This window comes from Carassius carassius, chromosome 24, assembly GCF_963082965.1.
Source record: "Carassius carassius chromosome 24, fCarCar2.1, whole genome shotgun sequence".
NCBI lineage: Eukaryota > Metazoa > Chordata > Actinopteri > Cypriniformes > Cyprinidae > Carassius > Carassius carassius.
The window spans coordinates 21,549,792-21,567,735 of NC_081778.1; the positions used below are offsets into that span (position 1 = coordinate 21,549,792).

The following is a 17,944-nucleotide window of genomic DNA, read 5'->3' on the forward strand; positions in this document are numbered from 1 at the left end:
AGGAATTAAAACTATTAAACTACTTAACATTACACTAGCGTTTTAAAGCTGTTAGCGATAAAAGTAGAAACCATCTATTTTATGTTTATTGAAAAAAATGCATATACCTGTATGCAGTCTGAGAGCATAGGGAAAATTATTTGATTATAGAATGTCATGGGAGTGTGGGGTGCTAAAGAGTTTTTTATCATTTTTTCTAAGCACTGAATGTATTTTGATGGGTTTTTTCACAAGGCATTATGTGATTGCATCCTCTGTGAAGGATACATGCAATGCTGCATTAGAATTTGGCCATAAGGCCGCATAAATATGTTTTGTACTTTCTGCTTAGGTACGGCTGACACATGTGGGCTCTCACACAGCTCTCCTTCCACGGGACCCCCAAGTGAAGCCACAAGCCATACAGGACCTAGTTTACCTGACTCCTTCACCAGATTTCTGCCGCTTGGATCCAGACAATGGCATTCATGGCACTGCAAGACGACGTTGTAATGGTAAAAGCATAAAAATCTGACAAAAATTATCTTGGATCTTGTATGTAATTTCTGAATATTAATTCTCTAATCATTTCCCTGGTTTTATGTGTTATTTTATCACTCTTTACTTAACATTTTCTATTGTTCCACATCCTAAGAACCTCACGGTTGGCACCAGATGGATGTAAACTGCCGCGAATGAGACTTTCCTGGAAAAACCACACAAACACACCAGAAGCCCCTCATCTCATGCCAGCCTGCATTAACTCCCACATGATGAACAACAAACCAGGTCCATTTAAAACATTCTGCATCATGTCTCCTTTTTGGTGACTTTAAAGTTCTTTCGGATATGTCATTATATTATAGTTATTTTAATCTGCAATTGCATTTTTGATGAAAAGTTAAGTGTTGAACTTGAACATACAGGCACTATTACATTTCTTAAATGCTCAAATACACATAACATATGAAACCATTAACTAACTTGCTCAGACAATGCTCTTAAAGGCTGAGATTAACATCTGAATAACAGCAGAAGAATGTCAGCTTAGTCTAAGGCCTTAGTGTCAAATTCTAGTCAAGAGTTGCACTCTCTCCCATGCATGTTTACTGTCAGGTTTGCTGATTGTGTTTATTTATTTTAGTTCATCATGCCTGAGTGGCATTATCTCTGGATGGAAAATTCCACCTGCAAACTCTCTGGCTTCAGCTGTTTTGTTTCAGCTCATCCTATTGCATAGAGGCTCATTGCCACTGTCTCATTTCATAATTTATATGGCCTAAAATAAAGTTGTTTGACATGAGGAAAGATGCAATTTTGTTAATTATTGATTGACACATTTTAAATTAAAAAAAATAAATTCAAAATGCTGGGGTCCGTACGACTACTGTACCAATTTTACAGTCAAAACATCTTTTATATTATTAACCCTCTCAAGGCAGGCGTTGCTGATTTGCAACAGTTAAAAACTAAAAACCTTACTAAAGGTTACTAAAGTTACTAAAACTTAATTTGAGCCTGAGAGGGTTAAAAGTAATTTATTCCTGTGATGGCAAAGCTGATTTACTCCATTTCTCCAGTCTTCAGTGTAACATGATCCTGCAGAAATCATTCCAATATGCTGATTTGGTGCTGGAGAAACATTTATTAATAATGTTGAAAACAGTTGTGCTGTTTACAATTTTTGTGGAAAGTTTTTTTTTTTTTCTCCTCAAGACTATTTAATAAATATTAAGTTCAAAAGAACAGCATTTATTTAAAAATGTATTTAAAAAATCTTTTGTAACATTATAAATGCCTTTACTGTCACTTTTGATCAATTTATGGACCCTTCCTGAATAAAAGTATTAGTCTCTTTAAAAAAATAAAAATAAATAATCTTAATGACCCCAAACTTTTGAATAGTATTATGTGTGGCAAACACTAACCAATCCCGTAATTATCTAAAAACAGGATAGAAATACAGCTGTGTGTCAGTCGCACCATTTTTATTACAAATATAGTGAGATTCCAAACCCTGCAGAACTTTACTATGAAAAGGCCACGTTTCAAACCATCATCATCGGTTATACTCATCCTTTATACTCACACGACTGTTAAGATCGGTTATCCAAAATATTACATTTCAAATTGTTATTTTATTATTAAAATCACAATCAAATGGTACTCTAGCAAAAAATAACAATAATAAAATAATAATAATAAAATAGTCATTAAAAAAAAAAAAGCTCAAGTTTCAAAATGACACCACTAAATTCATTCACCCAAGAGAATAACAGTAACACATTTAATACATCATGCTCAGTCCAAAAAAAGAGAAAAAAAAGATTTCCAAACGGCCAGCAGAAGGCACTGCCTTGATTCTAGGAGCATGAACCACAGAAGAAAAGAACTGTCTGGCTCATAAAGGAAAAAACAAATGCTTGTGAACTGAAATCCATTGGCTCCCACACAAGTCCAAAACTCTCTTATAAAACCATATAACACAGGTCACTCAGGAGGGGATGTGGCCATAGAGTGATTCTATGACCATAACACTCTGAACCAACTTTAAAAATTTGAAAATATCTAAAACTTTTATTGTTTATTTTGGATATGTTCTGTTTCAATGCCACTGTCAGTGATTAGAGCTAATTATATGCCCAAACCAATCACGTTAGCTTGCTTTTGTGCCAGATCCAGTCCAGTACATATTTCTAACAGTATTTGAACCACATATAGCACTGAACCTGCCTACAGTTGTCGAATAAAGCATCTATAAAAATTGCAAAAACGCAACAAAACAGAAACCCAGAACAACACTAAAAGGCTAATTTGTCAAGAATCGCTTTTGTGCCCATTGCAATTTTGAGAAGATTCAAGAAAGCTGAAATCAGCCTCTGCACACACTGTCCACAGGTTACAGAGCAAACTGCTGAGCCCTGCAGAAGTACTCATCAGAGCAGTCAGCATGTTCGGCTTTACACTTTATGAAATTTGCTGTTTCTAGACATTGTGTGCTAACCATTCTTGTGCGGCTTACAGCAAAGCATGTGTTAGAGAAAAACCTGGCGTTTGTCCAGCGAAAGCATTTCAAAAAATCATTTCTGATGCCAATCAGAAACCTGAAGCATTTAATCTCATGTATTTGTGCCACTGTCACACTTTTTAGGGATTGATTTCATGTAACTGACACTTAAAGCATTAAATTGGATCTATATGCTGCTCTGTAAGACATCACATGCATAAAGTGCGCCTATATCTTATTTTCTTTATCATTATCCTCTGTTGTAGGGGGTGTTACTGCTTCCAGGGTTATCTAATTTCTTCTGTTGTTCTAGAAACATTTAGAAAGGCACAGTGTGCATTTATTTGTTTGCAATACCATTTATGTTGCCAAATCCTCCAGTATTGCTGTTTTGTTCCCATAATTGTTCCCAATTATCTCTCTCTCCACTCCAATCCCCAAGCCCTACCAAAAAAAAAAAAAAAAACCCCACCAGAATGTTTCTTCTTCTCTGCCTCTCTTGTTGGAGTGAGTGCATCACCCACTGCTTGTGTCCCTACAAAAGGACGCAGCGCTTCTTGGGTTTGGTCTCTGGAGGTTCAAGGGCAGCGAGTATCGCCTCGTCGAATACATTCTTCAGGCCTCTCTGTAAGAAAGAGATCGTAAAATGTCATTTGCAGTGGGTTATTTGGGTGACAAGTGAGTACAGCTTTTATGTCATCACGGATGTGTGCAGCTGTTCTTTTAACCTGTGTGAGAGCGGAGCACTCCACGAATTTGACAGCTCTGAGGTCTTTGGCCAGCTTCTCCCCACTCTCAGGCGATATGGGGCGCTGCTTGTTTTTGGCAAGTTTTTCCACAGTGTTACTGTCATCCCTCAGGTCAACCTGAGTACCCACCAGAAGGAATGGAGTGCGTGGACAGTGGTGAGAGATTTCTGGTACCCACTTAAAGAAAGAGAGAGAAATAGGAATGGTAAGACAGGGCCTAGAAAGCTACTCCTAGTACATCAGAACAAACAACCCAACAAACTTATATACATATAACATATATATATTAGAGATGCACCAATTGCAATTTTCTTGGCCGATTCCAATTTTTTGTTAGTGTGATTTTAGCTGATTCCAATATTTTTCTAAGAACTATAACTGACAGCATAATTTTCATTAAAAAAAAAAACAAGTAAAAAGTCACAAAAAAATTAAGAACAAAAAAAAAAAATGCAAACAACAAAACAAATAAATGCAATAGAAAAAAAGAGAGCTATGAAACTAAGTTTGTCAGGTTACGTTATTATTCACGTAAGAAATACTACAGAAACTAAAGTAATCAAATGTAAATTTTTATCAAATTAAATTTATGTAGTCTTCATTGTAAAAATTAAATTCAAATTAGTGCTTACCCTTAAAGCTATAAAATGTATTCAATCAAGTTTTCTTCTTCTTCTGTTCATTGATTAACATGACAGACAGCAGCAGGAATATTGGACTGCACTCCCTTTAAAGGCCCGTTCACACCAAGAACGATAACTATAAAGATAACTATAAAGATAACGATATTAGCGTCCACACCAGCGAACGATATCGTCTGTTTATTCTGAGCACAAGTGCATCTGCTGCTTTAAATCCTCGAGCTCGTTACAGCAGGATGGATTCTGATTGGATGGCAATGTTTGTATCGTTCATCAGCTGGAAAAAAAATCGTTCTGAAAATGATTCCAACGATATCGTTTCTCTGTGCCTTTATCGTTATAGTTGTAGTGTGGACTCTGCTATTCTTTAATTTTGAGAACAATTTTTAGAACTATATCTTTATCGTTATCTTTATAGTTATCGTGCTTGGTGTGAACAGGCCTTTATCCACGGACCCAATACTGTTACACAACACACGATCTATTTAACGTTCCATAACTGACTGTGTTAAACTGGACACTCGCCAAGACAGGCATTTTGACATAATTTTGTATGTATCTGAACGTTTTAGTGCAGTTAGCCACTCATTTTGGTATTTGTGGCTCACAAGCTGTTTGAGACTGAGCGCGGGCCGGCTTGTGCCCTCCACTAACATAGATCAGTGGTGGTAACCGTTTAAGTTCAAAACCTGCAGGAATGACAAACAATGAGCAATACAAGCTATATATATATATATATATACACACACACTAAAGGACAAGTTCTGTATTTCTTATGTTTATTGTGCAAGGATGCAAATGATTAAAAGTGACAAAATGTATAAAGTTACAAAAGATTTCGATTTCAAATAAATGTTTTGTGAACTTTCTATTCATCAAATAATACCATTAAACATTAAATAAATGTAGCCTTGTTGAGCATAAAAGACTTATTTCAAAAACATTTCAAAAACCAAACTTTTGAATGTGTGTGTGTGTGTGTGTGTGTGTGTGTGTGTATAATACTGCTGTGTTGGATAAATTCGATACAGCTTGCGGTTTAATAATCTCCACTTCAATATTCTATTCTGTAATGGTCACTTTTCACAAGACTGTGATGAAGCATTAACAGATGCCATGCCACACGTAAAACCATGGTCGTGGTTTCGTGGTCGACCACAAAAAATAATGGTCATCAGCATCGTAAATCCTCAAATGTTTTTCATATTTGTATTTTAAAACAAATTTAGGTACATTTATAATACTAGTCTTTGTATCTTTTGATCAAATTACAAAAAAAAAAAGCTATTATTTTGCTATTTGAGCATATGTTATGCAAAAATATATATTTCTGGTAATCTCATATTCACTGCTCTTCAAGTTGACCCAACTAGGACGACTTCCACTGCTGAGAAACCCGGAAATGTGAGAAAGGTCCATTCATCAAGGGTTCATTTAATTAGAGAGAGATTGAGAGAGAGGCGCTGTTTATTTATGAATTAGCACTGTTTTGCCGCGTGATACTACACAGCGCCTGAAAATGGTCCCCAGCAACTCTGCTATTGCTGCAACTACAAAAATTTGCTGGGGACTATTATCAGGCAATGTGTAATATCACTGCGCCTGCTGCACCCATGGTATGGCAGCAAAGTTCCTTGAATATTACGCCGGAATGAGAGTATAGTTCCTAGCCATATCAGCCTAGAATATCACAACTTTTCATTTTCATTAGTACACATTGTTACTACAAAACAGTCAAGTTTTAAATATGAAAAATATCGAAACTCTTTGGTCATTTTTGAGTGAGAAGCTAATGGTCTAATCAGATTCAATGATCTCTGCTAAGTGAAGATAAAAGTGCTACCGCCAGACCCGGAGATCAGCTGAATGGATTAGAAAATGGTAAAACAACTGTTTAACTTTAGGGGAGTACGAACATAATCCTATTTTCAAAAATAGTAGTGTTCCTTTAATTCTTTTAGAAACGATGTTTCCAGCTCCTTGTTGAGAAAGATAGTGAAGCTCTTGGGCGATTAAGCTATTTTATTATAAAAAGTTTGTTGCTGAATGTCATAATCTGTGTGAGCAACAGCGTGTGTGTGTGTGTGTCTGTGTGTGTGTGTGTGTGAGATACAGTGAAGACAGCAAAGAGATTAGAACTCTTCAAAAAAAAAAATGTAAATGTAGAAAGTGTATTAATTTGTGCAATGATAACCTACCAACAATGTAAATGTGATTTTTAAATATATTAGTATGTGTTCTTCACAATATAAATGTGAAATTCAGTGCAGTTCTGTATTGTGATATGCATCATGACTCTGTTGGTGGTACACAGCCCTAGTGTATAATAGAAATAACAATAATAAAGCTCATAAATAACTCAAAATAATAGTTTGTAATTTGGCAGATATTGTTTATGATCAAACAACAACAACATTACAAACTAACTAACGTTAAAAAGTTAAATGGCAATCAACAACCCCTTTAACAAGACTGTGAGTGTGAAATGATACGGGAAACATGAAACCAGCACCACTTTACAGGAAATTGGTGCCTGAAATAGACTTAAATAGTCATTCTATAAAAAATATTTGATCACAGAATACTGCAATTCATCAATGATAATTGCATAATAAATACAGCTATGCTATGTAATAATCTTAATTTACACATTTATTTAGAAATCTGAAGAGAAAAACCACTGACAAATATTAATCTGAAAAAACATTACAAAAATAAACCATTTCTCCAGAAATGTGATAAGTGATCAATTTAAATAATCATTGGTCCATTCACTTGAGTTTCAATCTCCAAGTCCAGCAGGAAAATCAGGTACTGCTAAAGAGTGTTAGTTTTGGACTAGTTTTTTGGACTAGCTTTAATGACACTAAACAACAGGAGACATCAGTGTCATCAAACTAAAACCTGACTGTAATGTACTGAAACATACAATGCTGTTAAAGCAAGTATCAACACTAATGTATCTATACATAAACCATGCCACAGATATGGCACTGAAACTTTATTGTGAAATTGTGACAGTTTAGTATACCATCAATACTGAATGTCAATTATCCTAGCAGAGAAAGTTCATCTTTCATGTTCTGACGTCACAAACAGTGAGACCAGCAAAAAAAAGAAAAAAACTGAAAGCATTTGATGAACACCTACCTTCTCTTTCACATTCTCAAAGGAGGAAGGAGAAACAACAGAGAAGCAAACAAGGAAGACGTCTGTCTGCGGATAGCTGAGTGGCCGGAGTCTGTCGTAGTCTTCCTGACCTGAAAAAACAAGAACAGACGCAGTTCATTACCACCTCTCTTCAGCTCTGAGAATCATTTGAGATGAACACAACGGATAAAGAAATCCAAACTTAAGAAAGCTAGAGATAATTCTAAATTAATGTACACCATGTTTAAAAGTTTGTTGTCGATAAAATATTTAAATGCTTTTGAAAAGTCGTCTCTTTATGCTGACCAAGGTTGCATTTATTTGATCAAAAATACAGCAATAACAGTAATATTGTAAATTACAACCATTTAAAAAAAATATTTAATATTTTAATATATATTTACTTAACATACATATAACATAACAGTTCTGCTTCTTAATATTTTTGTGAACACCATTATAAATTTTTTTCCCATGTTTTTCTGAATAGAAAGGTGAATAGAACAACATTTACTTGAAACATGCTAGCTTACTGAATAAAAATATTTATTTCTTTAAAGAAAATAAAACTTGCTAACCCCAAACTTTTAAATGCTAGTGTTTGTAGCTATTGTGTGTAGCTGAGATGTGATTTCCACCCTATCATACCACTTATAAACTGATATTTTAGTATCAGTATGTATATAGTAAGTCAACATGCAATTTGAAATCCAATTAACATTTTTTTTACGAGTTTCAATCTGAACAAGCAGGTCAGATACAAGATTGTTTTTAGCGTCTTCAGAGCATGGTACGCATGTAATGCCAAAATATGCATAGTATTGTCTAAAGCAGTATCAGAACACACATTTTCTCTCACTTCTCCTTATATACCGAACTATGTGATATTCACTAAATAGTGAATAGAGAACGAGTCAGCAGATCTGGACACTGTATGAATGGATGCATAGAACGCCTGACACTTGTCTTCCCATTAGGTCAGCCACATTTTTCCAGTTTTTCAATAGTGACGGCTATTGTCTCACGTCTGTTGGCATCATGTTGACATTAAAAGAATTATTATAGTAACGAATATTCAATATACTAAATACTGATTATACTGGCCAACCAAAAAATAATAATAATAATTACTTAAGAAGAATGACAGTGTGGAGAATCAAATTAGATTTATGTCAATGGTAATGAAAGTCCCAGAATGCATTACCTGCTGTGTCAAAAAGCCCAAGTGTATACGGTTCGCCTCCAATCATTACTGTGACCGCATAGTTATCAAAAACCTGCAAACAACCACAAATGCACCTCATTCACACATAATGTACTTTTAGTTCAGACAACACTAAATATACAATACTAATAATGATTCTAATCAATCTAATCAAATATCCTGTGAAATACTCGCATGCATTAGAGTTCCTAGTCTTAAACAGCACAAAGCACTCAACACTCATAATATCTAGCACTGTTATTGATAATCATTGGATCACTGTGCCCCCTCCCACCCACCAAATCTCTGACCCAGAGCCCACCACCCGTTACTCCCTTACTGTGGGAACATATTCAGAGGGGAATTTGTTGGTTGTGTATGAGATGAGGAGGCAGGTCTTTCCAACAGCTCCATCTCCAACCACCACACACTTTATGGTTTGCATCTATATGGCGAGAGACAAAGAGATTGAAAATCACGTTATTACTGGTAATGGTTATTACAGAAATAACCTTTGAGTGAACCATTCAGGAATCATTTGTTTTGCCAATAAAGTGATGTGATTTGATTTCAGATACAAAAGCAGGCATGGAGAAATACATATACAAGAATGTTTTTTTTTGCGTATACAAGAATGTGTCCTGTCTTATTTTCTTCCGCATATTAACCTTGCTGAGAGGAAGATTCGACTTTGTCGTACTCGCACTAACAATATCGCCTGGATTTAAGTTACATTACCTTAGTGAATGATTTTATTTTGAAGTTAGTCCTTAATTAAAGTGTTCATCCTTAGTAATTACTACATTTGGAGTCAAATTAGGGACGATAAACATAACGAATACCGGGTACCTTAAAAGTAAAACACGAATGAGCCTGTTTGTCGTTTATTTAAAGCCGGTTTTTCTAAACATGACAAGAAACATATTTTATTCATACTAAAAGTCAGACATTTACATTAGAATGTTTATTCTGTTCTCTTCCACCACCAAAAAAAACACACACAAATTTAAACACTCCGCCTGATAAATCTACTTAACTGAATACTATTCTAAATGGCGAAGAAATGTGTAGTTTGTGGTGATTACAGAAAACTAAATAAACCTTTACGAGATTTGTCAGCGGTGAAATAAATCAAATTTTGTTTAACGAAGGCGACAGGATGCTGCGAGGCTAAGCTAACGCGCTAGCACTGCTGAGAGGGCCACAAAACATCCACATCCTAAATCAAAGTTACACAACGGTGAAGCCTGACCTAAAACGTGTACCGTTTAACGACCGTTTAACAGGTTAAAAGCCAAATAAAATAATGTTACAGACTGAAAATGACTTACCGTTCCTCACCGGTGACTAGGCGTTGGTTACGTCCGGGTTTGAGAGTATCAATCTGACGTGAATAAAAGCGAAAAATGTCTAGCCGTAGTTCCTGCGACGTCCAGCCTGCCCACTCCGAGTCTGCGCACGCGCCCAACACTGGGTGCAGTTCCTACTAAGAGGTCGCTAGGGTATGGGCCCAGTGACAGATTTTCTCTATGGTTACAGAAATAAGAGGGCTTTTTGAAATAGGCTGTATTGTCAACATATTTTATACATCCAAATGGAATACATTCTAAAGACACACATACACAAACTAGAACAGTGAAGAATGGAAAGAATAAAAGCTTAAAAAATTCGTCTATTTCACATTTTACTTTACATACAAAGTAATATATATATATTAAATCGTAATAATTTAACTGAACACACTAGATGACTGCTTAAACATATTGTATAGTTACTTTAAACATATTGTATAGTTACTTAGTGTTATAACCCCAAACGGGAGCCAATTAAAGGAGAACAAGTTGAATTTTGTGCAGAAAAACCGTTATGGCTAAATATTTGAAGAGCAATAAATGTATATTTAAAAAAAAAAAAAATCAGAGATAAAAACTAAAATGCTTGTCAGTAGGAGCTACATCGAGCTACATTCAGTCAATTCGTGACTGAATTTGGGAACGTTACTTCTGCCGATGTAGAGTGTACTTGATTTTGCATTTGCTTGCACCACACCATAAATAAATTACATGTGTCTGTGCATTTAAAGGTCCCGTTCTTCGTGATCCCATGTTTTAAACTTCTAGTCTGTAATGTTGTTGTTAGAGTATAAATAATATCTGTAAAATTCTAATGCTCAAAGTTCAATGCCAAGCGAGATATTTTATTTAACAGAATTCGCCTACAACGAACGACCCGTTAGGACTACATCCCTCTAGTTCCTGCAGTAATGACGTCACTAAAACAGTTTTTTGACTAACCTCCGCCCACAGGAATACACAAAAAAGGGGGCGTGGTCTTGTTGCACTCCGACGGAGAAGAGGAAGAGCTCTTGTGTGTTTGTGTTTGTCTCCATGTCGTCGAAACGCTGTTATTTTCATCTTGGAGTCCAATCACCTTTGTTTGGCCTTCCCAGGGACGCTGTACTTAGAGATCAATGGTTAAAATTTATGTTTAACTCGGTTCCCGAAAATTATAATCCACATGTAAAACTATGTGCAGCACATTTTGCTGAGGACAGCTTGCTGAGGACAACTTCCTCAATCTCAATCAGTTTAATGCCGTATTCACACAAAGATTATTCTTGAAAGATGGAGCAGTTCCCTCTTTGTCTGGAGAAGGCGTTGTTTATGGACCACAACCGGTAAGTGTATTTTATTATTTAAAGGGATACTCCACCGTGTTTTCATATTAAACTATGTTTTTCCCTTACCTAAGACGAGTTGATACATACCTCTCTCGTCTCAGTGCGTGCACTCAATCGCTTTGGCGTGCGGTGACACTTTGAAAGCACTTAGCTGAGCCCATTCATTAAATATGGGCCAAGCAGAGAAGCTACCAAACACCTCCATGTTTTCCCTATTTAAATACAGTTACTCGCATAGTGTAACTCGACCTAGGACGGTAGAAAAGCGCAACGTTTTGTTTTGTGTTACCGTCCTAGGTCGAGTTACACTACGCGAGTAACTGTATTTAAATAGGGAAAACGTGGAGGTGTTTGGTAGCTTCTCTGCTTGGCCCATATTGAATGAATGGGCTAAGCTAAGTGCTTTCAAAGTGTCACCACGCGCTAAAGTGATTGAGTGCACGCACTGAGACGAGAGAGGTGTGTATCAACTCGTCTTAGTTAAGGGAAAAACATAGTTTAATATGAAAACACGGTGGAGTATCCCTTTAAGTTGGTGCGTTTAACAGTTTCTGTAACTTACACAAAGGGCAACGCTGTTTAGCTTTGTTAACTAGATGTTAGGGCTGTGCAAAAAAATCGAATGCGATTTTCATGCGCATAATGCTCCTGTGATTATAAGTACATCTCCAGAACGTGCGTTCAGATAAGGATTGCCAGGTTTTCAAAACAAATCCTGCCCACTTGCTTCTCAAAACTAGTCCAAAACTAGCCCAATCGCGTTTCCAGGAGGGCAGCGTGCTCTAAGCTGGTGTCGAATCACAACACAGGAACCGCTGGCACAATCAGAACTCATTACGTATTTCTGAAGGAGGGACTTCATAGAACAAGGAAGTCATCAGTGAAATGACAGTGAAAACAGCGGTATACAGATACAGTAGGTGAATTGTGTGAAAAATACTGTTTTTTTACACGCGAAAACATGAACACATGTTATATTGCACACTGTAAACACAATCAAAGCTTCAAAAAAGCACAAAAAACAGAACCTTTAATATATATATATATATATATATATATATATATATACACACACACACACAGTCATGCCCAAATATATGGACACTTGGTAAATGCGATCAAAGAAGGCTGTGAAAATTTATCTGCATTGTTAATACTTTTGATCTTTTATTTTAAAAAATCACAAAAATCTAACCTTTCATTGGATAATAAGAATTTAAAATAGGGGGAAATATCATTATAAAATACATGTTTTTCTCTAATACACATTGGCCACAATTAAGGACACCCTTTTATTGATTTATTTTTTTAACCTCCTTGCCAGTTTAAAAGCTCTAAATGTTCTCCTATAATGCCTGATGAGGTTAGAGAACATCTGACAAGGGATCATAGACCATTCCTTCATCCAGAATCACCTCAGACCCTTTAGATTCCCAGCTCCCTGTTGGTGCTTCTCCTCCTTAGTTCACTCCTCTCATTTTCTTTAGGGATCAGGTCAGAGGACTGGAATGGCCATAGCAGAAGCTTGGTTTTGTGCCCAGTGATCCATTTTTGTGTTGTTTTTGAGGTTTGTGTTTGGATTATCGTATGGTTGGATGATCCAAACATGGTCCATTATAAGATTTCTAACAGAGTCAGTCACGTTTTGATTTTTTTTAAATCTGTTGGTATTTGATAGAATCAAAGAAGCCATGTATCTAAACAAGAAATCCAGGACCTCCAGCAGAAATATAGGCCCACAACATCAAAAATACAGCAGCATATTTAATTGTACACATGGGGTACTTTTTATCCCCGTTTTCACCAAACCCATCTTGAGTGTTTGCTGCTAAAAAGCTCATTTTTCAGTTTCATCTGACCATAGAAGCCAGTCCCATTTGAAGTTCCAGTCGTGTCTGATAAATGAATATGCTGGAGTTTGCTTTTGGATGAGCTAGGAGAATTTTTCTTGAAACCCTCCTAAACAACATGTATTGATGTACAGTATAGACCAAAAGTTTGGACACACCTTCTCATTCAAAGAGTTTTCTTTATTTTCATTACTATGAAAATTGTAGAGTCACACTGAAGGCATCAAAACTATGAATTAACACATGTGGAATTATATACATAACAAAAAAGTGTGAAACAACTGAAAATATGTCATATATGTCAGGTTCTTCAAAGTAGCCACAGAAGAGACTTGTTTGGGCTAAAGAACACAAGGAATGGACATTAGACCAGTGGAAATCTGTGCTTTGGTCTGATGAGCCCAAATTTGAGCTCTTTGGTTCCAACCACCGTGTGTTAGTGCGATGCAGAAAAGGTGAACGGATGGACTCTACATGCCTGGTTCCCACTGTGAAGCATGGAGGAGGAGGTGTGATGGTGTGGGGGTGCTTTGCTGGTGACTCTGTTGGGGATTTATTAAAAATTGAAGGCATACTGAACCAGCATGGCTACCAGAGCATCTTGCAGTGGCATACTATTCCATCCGGTTTATGTTTAGTTGGACCATTTATTTTTCAACCAGACAATGACCCCAAACACACCTCCAGGCTGTGTAAGGGCTATTTGACCAAGAAGGAGAGTGATGGGGTGCTGCGCCAGATGACCTGGCCTCCACAGTCACCGGACCTGAACCCAATTGAGACTGTTTAGGGGTGAGCTGGACCGCAGAGTGAAGGCAAAAGGGCCAACAAGTGCTAAGCATCTCTGGGAACTCCTTCAAGACTGTTGGAAGACCATTTCAGGTGACTACCTCTTGAAGCTCATCAAGAGAATGCCAAGAGTGTGCAAAGCAGTAATCAAAGCAAAAGGTGGCTACTTTGAAGAACCTAGAATATGACATATTTTCAGTTTCACACTTTTTTGTTATGTATATAATTCCACATGTGTTAATTCATAGTTTTAATGCCTTCAGTGTGAATCTACAATTTTCATAGTCATGAAAATAAAGAAAACTCTTTGAATGAGAAGGTGTGTCCAAACTTTTGGTCTGTACTGTAGGTGCTGTTTGACCACTTTTTTTAAAGGTTTTGTGACCCCAAGATTCAACTATTTTCTGCAATTCTCCAGCTGTGGTCCTTAGAGTCTTTAGCTACTCATAGTCCTCTTCCCTCATAGTCCTCATAGTCCTCTTCTACTCACGTCCTCTTCCAGGCAGTTTCGTAACATTTTCTGTTGATTGGAAATTCTTAATTATTGTCCTGATGTGGAAATAGGAATTTTCACTGCTCTATCTCTTTTCTTAAAGCCACTTCAATAATTTGTGAGGCTCAATGATCTTTTGCTGCACATCAGAAATATATTCTTTGGTTCCCTATCTGTCGGTCACTACGAGTTATGTCGAACGACATATGGGGTCTCACTTGGGAGGCCAATCATCTCTGAATTTAAGAGAAAACGCCAATGAAAATTGGCTAGTGGATTAACACACCTGAGCCACTCCCCGTGCCACGGGTATAAATAGGGCGACAGGTGCATCCACTCATTAGATTTTTGCTTTGGAGCCGAGTGGTTGTATGAAAGCTGTTATACTCCACAAAGCCATTCATCTGCTGTGTCGGGAAGCTGTTCTGGTTGGCGGTACGGCGCAAACAGCGGTGTCCCTTTCAGCGATTCCCCTGGGCGCTTCAACTAAAAGAGCAGATTTCCTAAAAGAGCAAATCGCGGACGATTCGCGTCTTTTTAAACCCCCCTTGGGTGTTGTCGCCACTGCCGAATTGGAACCAGAGTTGACAGCCGTGCTTGCCCGGGCAGCTGTGAGCATCAGGATGGAGGTGGCCGCCCAGCCCTGAGTGCTCACGGCTGTTTGATTGGTTCTCGGTGTAGAGCGCGGCTCACAACCGCGTTTTGCTCTGGTTCCTTTCTTCCCGGATGTGCATGGGGAAGTGATGTAGTCGTGGATGGCCCCTTTTTACGGCCGGAAGCAGCTCATTTCATTCCTCCGTCCTCACTACCCTCGATGGCGGGGCAGCTAGGGGTGCGTTGACATTCCCCAGCAGGAGAGTGCGATTGCGGTGCACTTGTGTCCGCAAAACGCCGCCACTGGGAGGAATAGTCCGCGCCTCTCACCCAAGGCCTGTAAGCTGTCGGCCGCTCTCGCTGCCAAGGCTTACAGTGCGGCGGGCCAAGCTGCCTCTGCTCTGCATGCTTTGGCTATCCTGCAAACTCACCAAGCCAAGGCTTTAACAAATGCACGAGGGTAGAACCAACCCGAGGTTGATGCAGGAGCTGCGCATGGCGACTGACCTCCCCCTTCTGGGTGACAGAAGTCACAATGCAGTCCCTCGGGAAGGCAATGTCCACTCTGGTGGTCCAGTAGTGCCGTTTCTGGTTCAGCCTGGTCTGTATGAGAGACATTGACAAAGTGCACTTTCTCGATGCTCCCATATCCCAGGCTGTCCTGTGTGGCGATGCTGTCAGGGGCTGTGCACAGTAGTTCCTGACAGAACAACAGCAGACTGAGGCCATACAGCACATCTCGCCACGACGTGATCCTCCGGTTGCCACCATTCCGTCGCAGGCAGTGCCTCAGCCTGCTCGTCGCCGTGGGCGGCCCCCTGCGTCCTCCACACCAGCTCCGCCCCGTGCTGAAAGTTCTTCGAGGCCGGCGCGTCGAGCCCCACGCAGGAGAGCGGCACTTTCCCCGGGGAATGGTGACTCCATCCCCAGACGGTCCAGCTGATCTGGAGTCGATTCGGGGAAGCCCGGGTAGACCTGTTTGCTTCCCACGAGTCCTCCCACTGCCAGCTGTACTATTCCCTGTCCCAGGCCCCCCTGGGCACAGATGCACTGGCACACAGCTGGCCTCGGGCTTTACGCAAGTATGCATTTCCCCCAGTGAGCCTGCTCGCACAGACACTGTGCAAGGTCAGGGAGGACGAGGAACAGGTCCTTTTGGTTGCGCCTTATTGGCCCACCCGGACCAGGTTTTCGGAACTCATGCTCCTCGTGACAGCCCCTCCCTGGCGCATCCCCCTGAGGAGAGACCTTCTCTCTCAGGGGCTTGGCACCATTTGGCACCCGCGTCCAGATCTCTGGAACCTCCACGTGTGGCTTCTGGATGGGACGCGGCAGACCTAAGTGATCTGCCCCCAGCAGTGGTAGACACTATCACTCAGGCTAGAGCCCCTTCTACGAGGCAGGCCTATGCTCTGAAGTGGAGTCTGTTCACGAATTGGTGTTCTTCTCACCGAGAAGACCCCCGGAGATGCCCGGTCAGAGTCGTGCTTTCTTTCCTGCAAGAAAGGTTGGAGCGTGGGCTGTCACCCTCCACCCTGAAAGTGTATGTGGCTGCCATTGCAGCTCATCACGATGCAGTGGACGGCCGGTCCCTGGGGAGGCATGACCTGATCGTTAGGTTCCTGAGGGGTGCCAGAAGGTTACATCCTCCTAGGACACCCTTGATTCCCTCCTGGGACCTCTCTATTGTCCTGGCGGGACTTCAGAGGGGTCCCTTTGAGCCGCTGGATTCAGTCGAGCTTAAGTTCCTGTCTCTCAAGACAGCGCTCCTGATCGCGCTCACTTCCATCAAGAGGGTCGGGGACCTCCAAGCATTTTCGGTAAGTGAAGAGTGCCTTGTGTTCGGGCCGGCCTACTCTCACGTTGTCCTGAGACCCCGGCCTGGATACGTGCCCAAGGTTCCCACCACTCCCTTCCGAGACCAGGTGGTGAACCTGCAAGCGCTGCCCCTGGAGGAGGCAGATCCAGCCTTGGCGTCGCTGTGTCCCGTAAGAGCACTTCGCATATACGTGGACCGCACCCAGAGCTTCAGAAGCTCTGAGCAGCTCCTGGTCTGCTTTGGAGGTCAGCAGAAGGGGAAGGCTGTCTCTAAGCAGAGGTTGGCCCACTGGATAGTGGATGCCATCGCCTTGGCTTACCATTTCCAAGGCGAGCCGTGCCTCCTCACGGAGTGTGGCCTCCTCCTATGCACTGGCGCACGGCGCCTCTCTGGCAGACATCTGTCGAGCTGCGGGCTGGGCGACACCTAACACCTTTGCGAGGTTTTACAACCTCCGTGTGGAGCCAGTTTCTTCCCGTGTGTTGGGTAACAGGTAATTGGCGGGAAGGGCTGGCTGGGTGTCACGCTTGCTGCGCCATTCCCTCTAACACGGGGATGTGAGCGCCTTTCTTCTCCCAGTAGAGTTCCCCGGTTGGCGTACCCTGGTCGAGCATCTTCCAGCACCCTCGGCAGTCAGACTTGGCGGAGCAGTCTGTCGCCAGGCCCAGTACTGGCGTTAGCATGCCCGGAGTTCCGGTCAGCCCCTGTACTGGGCTAGGTGTTCATATGGCTTGGTTCCCTATGGGTAATCCCATATGTGTATTCTTCCACGGTAAGGTTTCCCTCTTGGCAAACCCATGTCTTCCCTTGGCAGACCCGTTCTGTCAGTCTCTTCTGGCAGCCGTTCCATCCCTACTCCAAGGTAGGACCTGCCTCAGAGACCCCTTCCATATGTAGTACTGCCCCCTGGGTCAGTCCATATCGGTATATCCACATGTCACCTCCCTACGGGTAGGATGTGGTCTCCGTAGCGACCTTTTCCTTGGCTC

General features: G+C 40.3%; 1 protein-coding gene across 1 annotated transcript; it reads right to left on the reverse strand.

Moving 5' to 3' along the window:
- Window positions 1-1,950: 1,950 nt before the first annotated feature.
- On the reverse strand, window positions 1,951-10,211 carry LOC132103167 (cell division control protein 42 homolog). Its single transcript, XM_059508035.1, has 6 exons — window positions 10,062-10,211; window positions 9,071-9,175; window positions 8,731-8,803; window positions 7,527-7,636; window positions 3,715-3,912; window positions 1,951-3,611 (listed from the first exon to the last, which is right to left on the reverse strand). The coding sequence occupies exons 2-6, from the start codon at window positions 9,173-9,175 to the stop codon at window positions 3,522-3,524; spliced, it is 576 nt and encodes a 191-aa protein (XP_059364018.1). The 5' UTR covers window positions 10,062-10,211; the 3' UTR covers window positions 1,951-3,521.
- Between the last annotated feature and the right edge of the window lie 7,733 nt (window positions 10,212-17,944).

Bases quoted from the DNA above. Each gene is read 5' to 3' on its own strand.
- LOC132103167 (XM_059508035.1), bottom strand. From the start codon at position 9,175: ATGCAAACCATAAAGTGTGTGGTGGTTGGAGATGGAGCTGTTGGAAAG. The intron at 7,637-8,730 runs GTAATGCATTCT...TTGTTTTTTCAG, and splicing joins TGGGCTTTTTGACACAGCAG to GTCAGGAAGACTACGACAGA. The intron at 3,913-7,526 runs GTAGGTGTTCAT...TCTTTCTTTAAG, and splicing joins TTGAGAATGTGAAAGAGAAG to TGGGTACCAGAAATCTCTCA.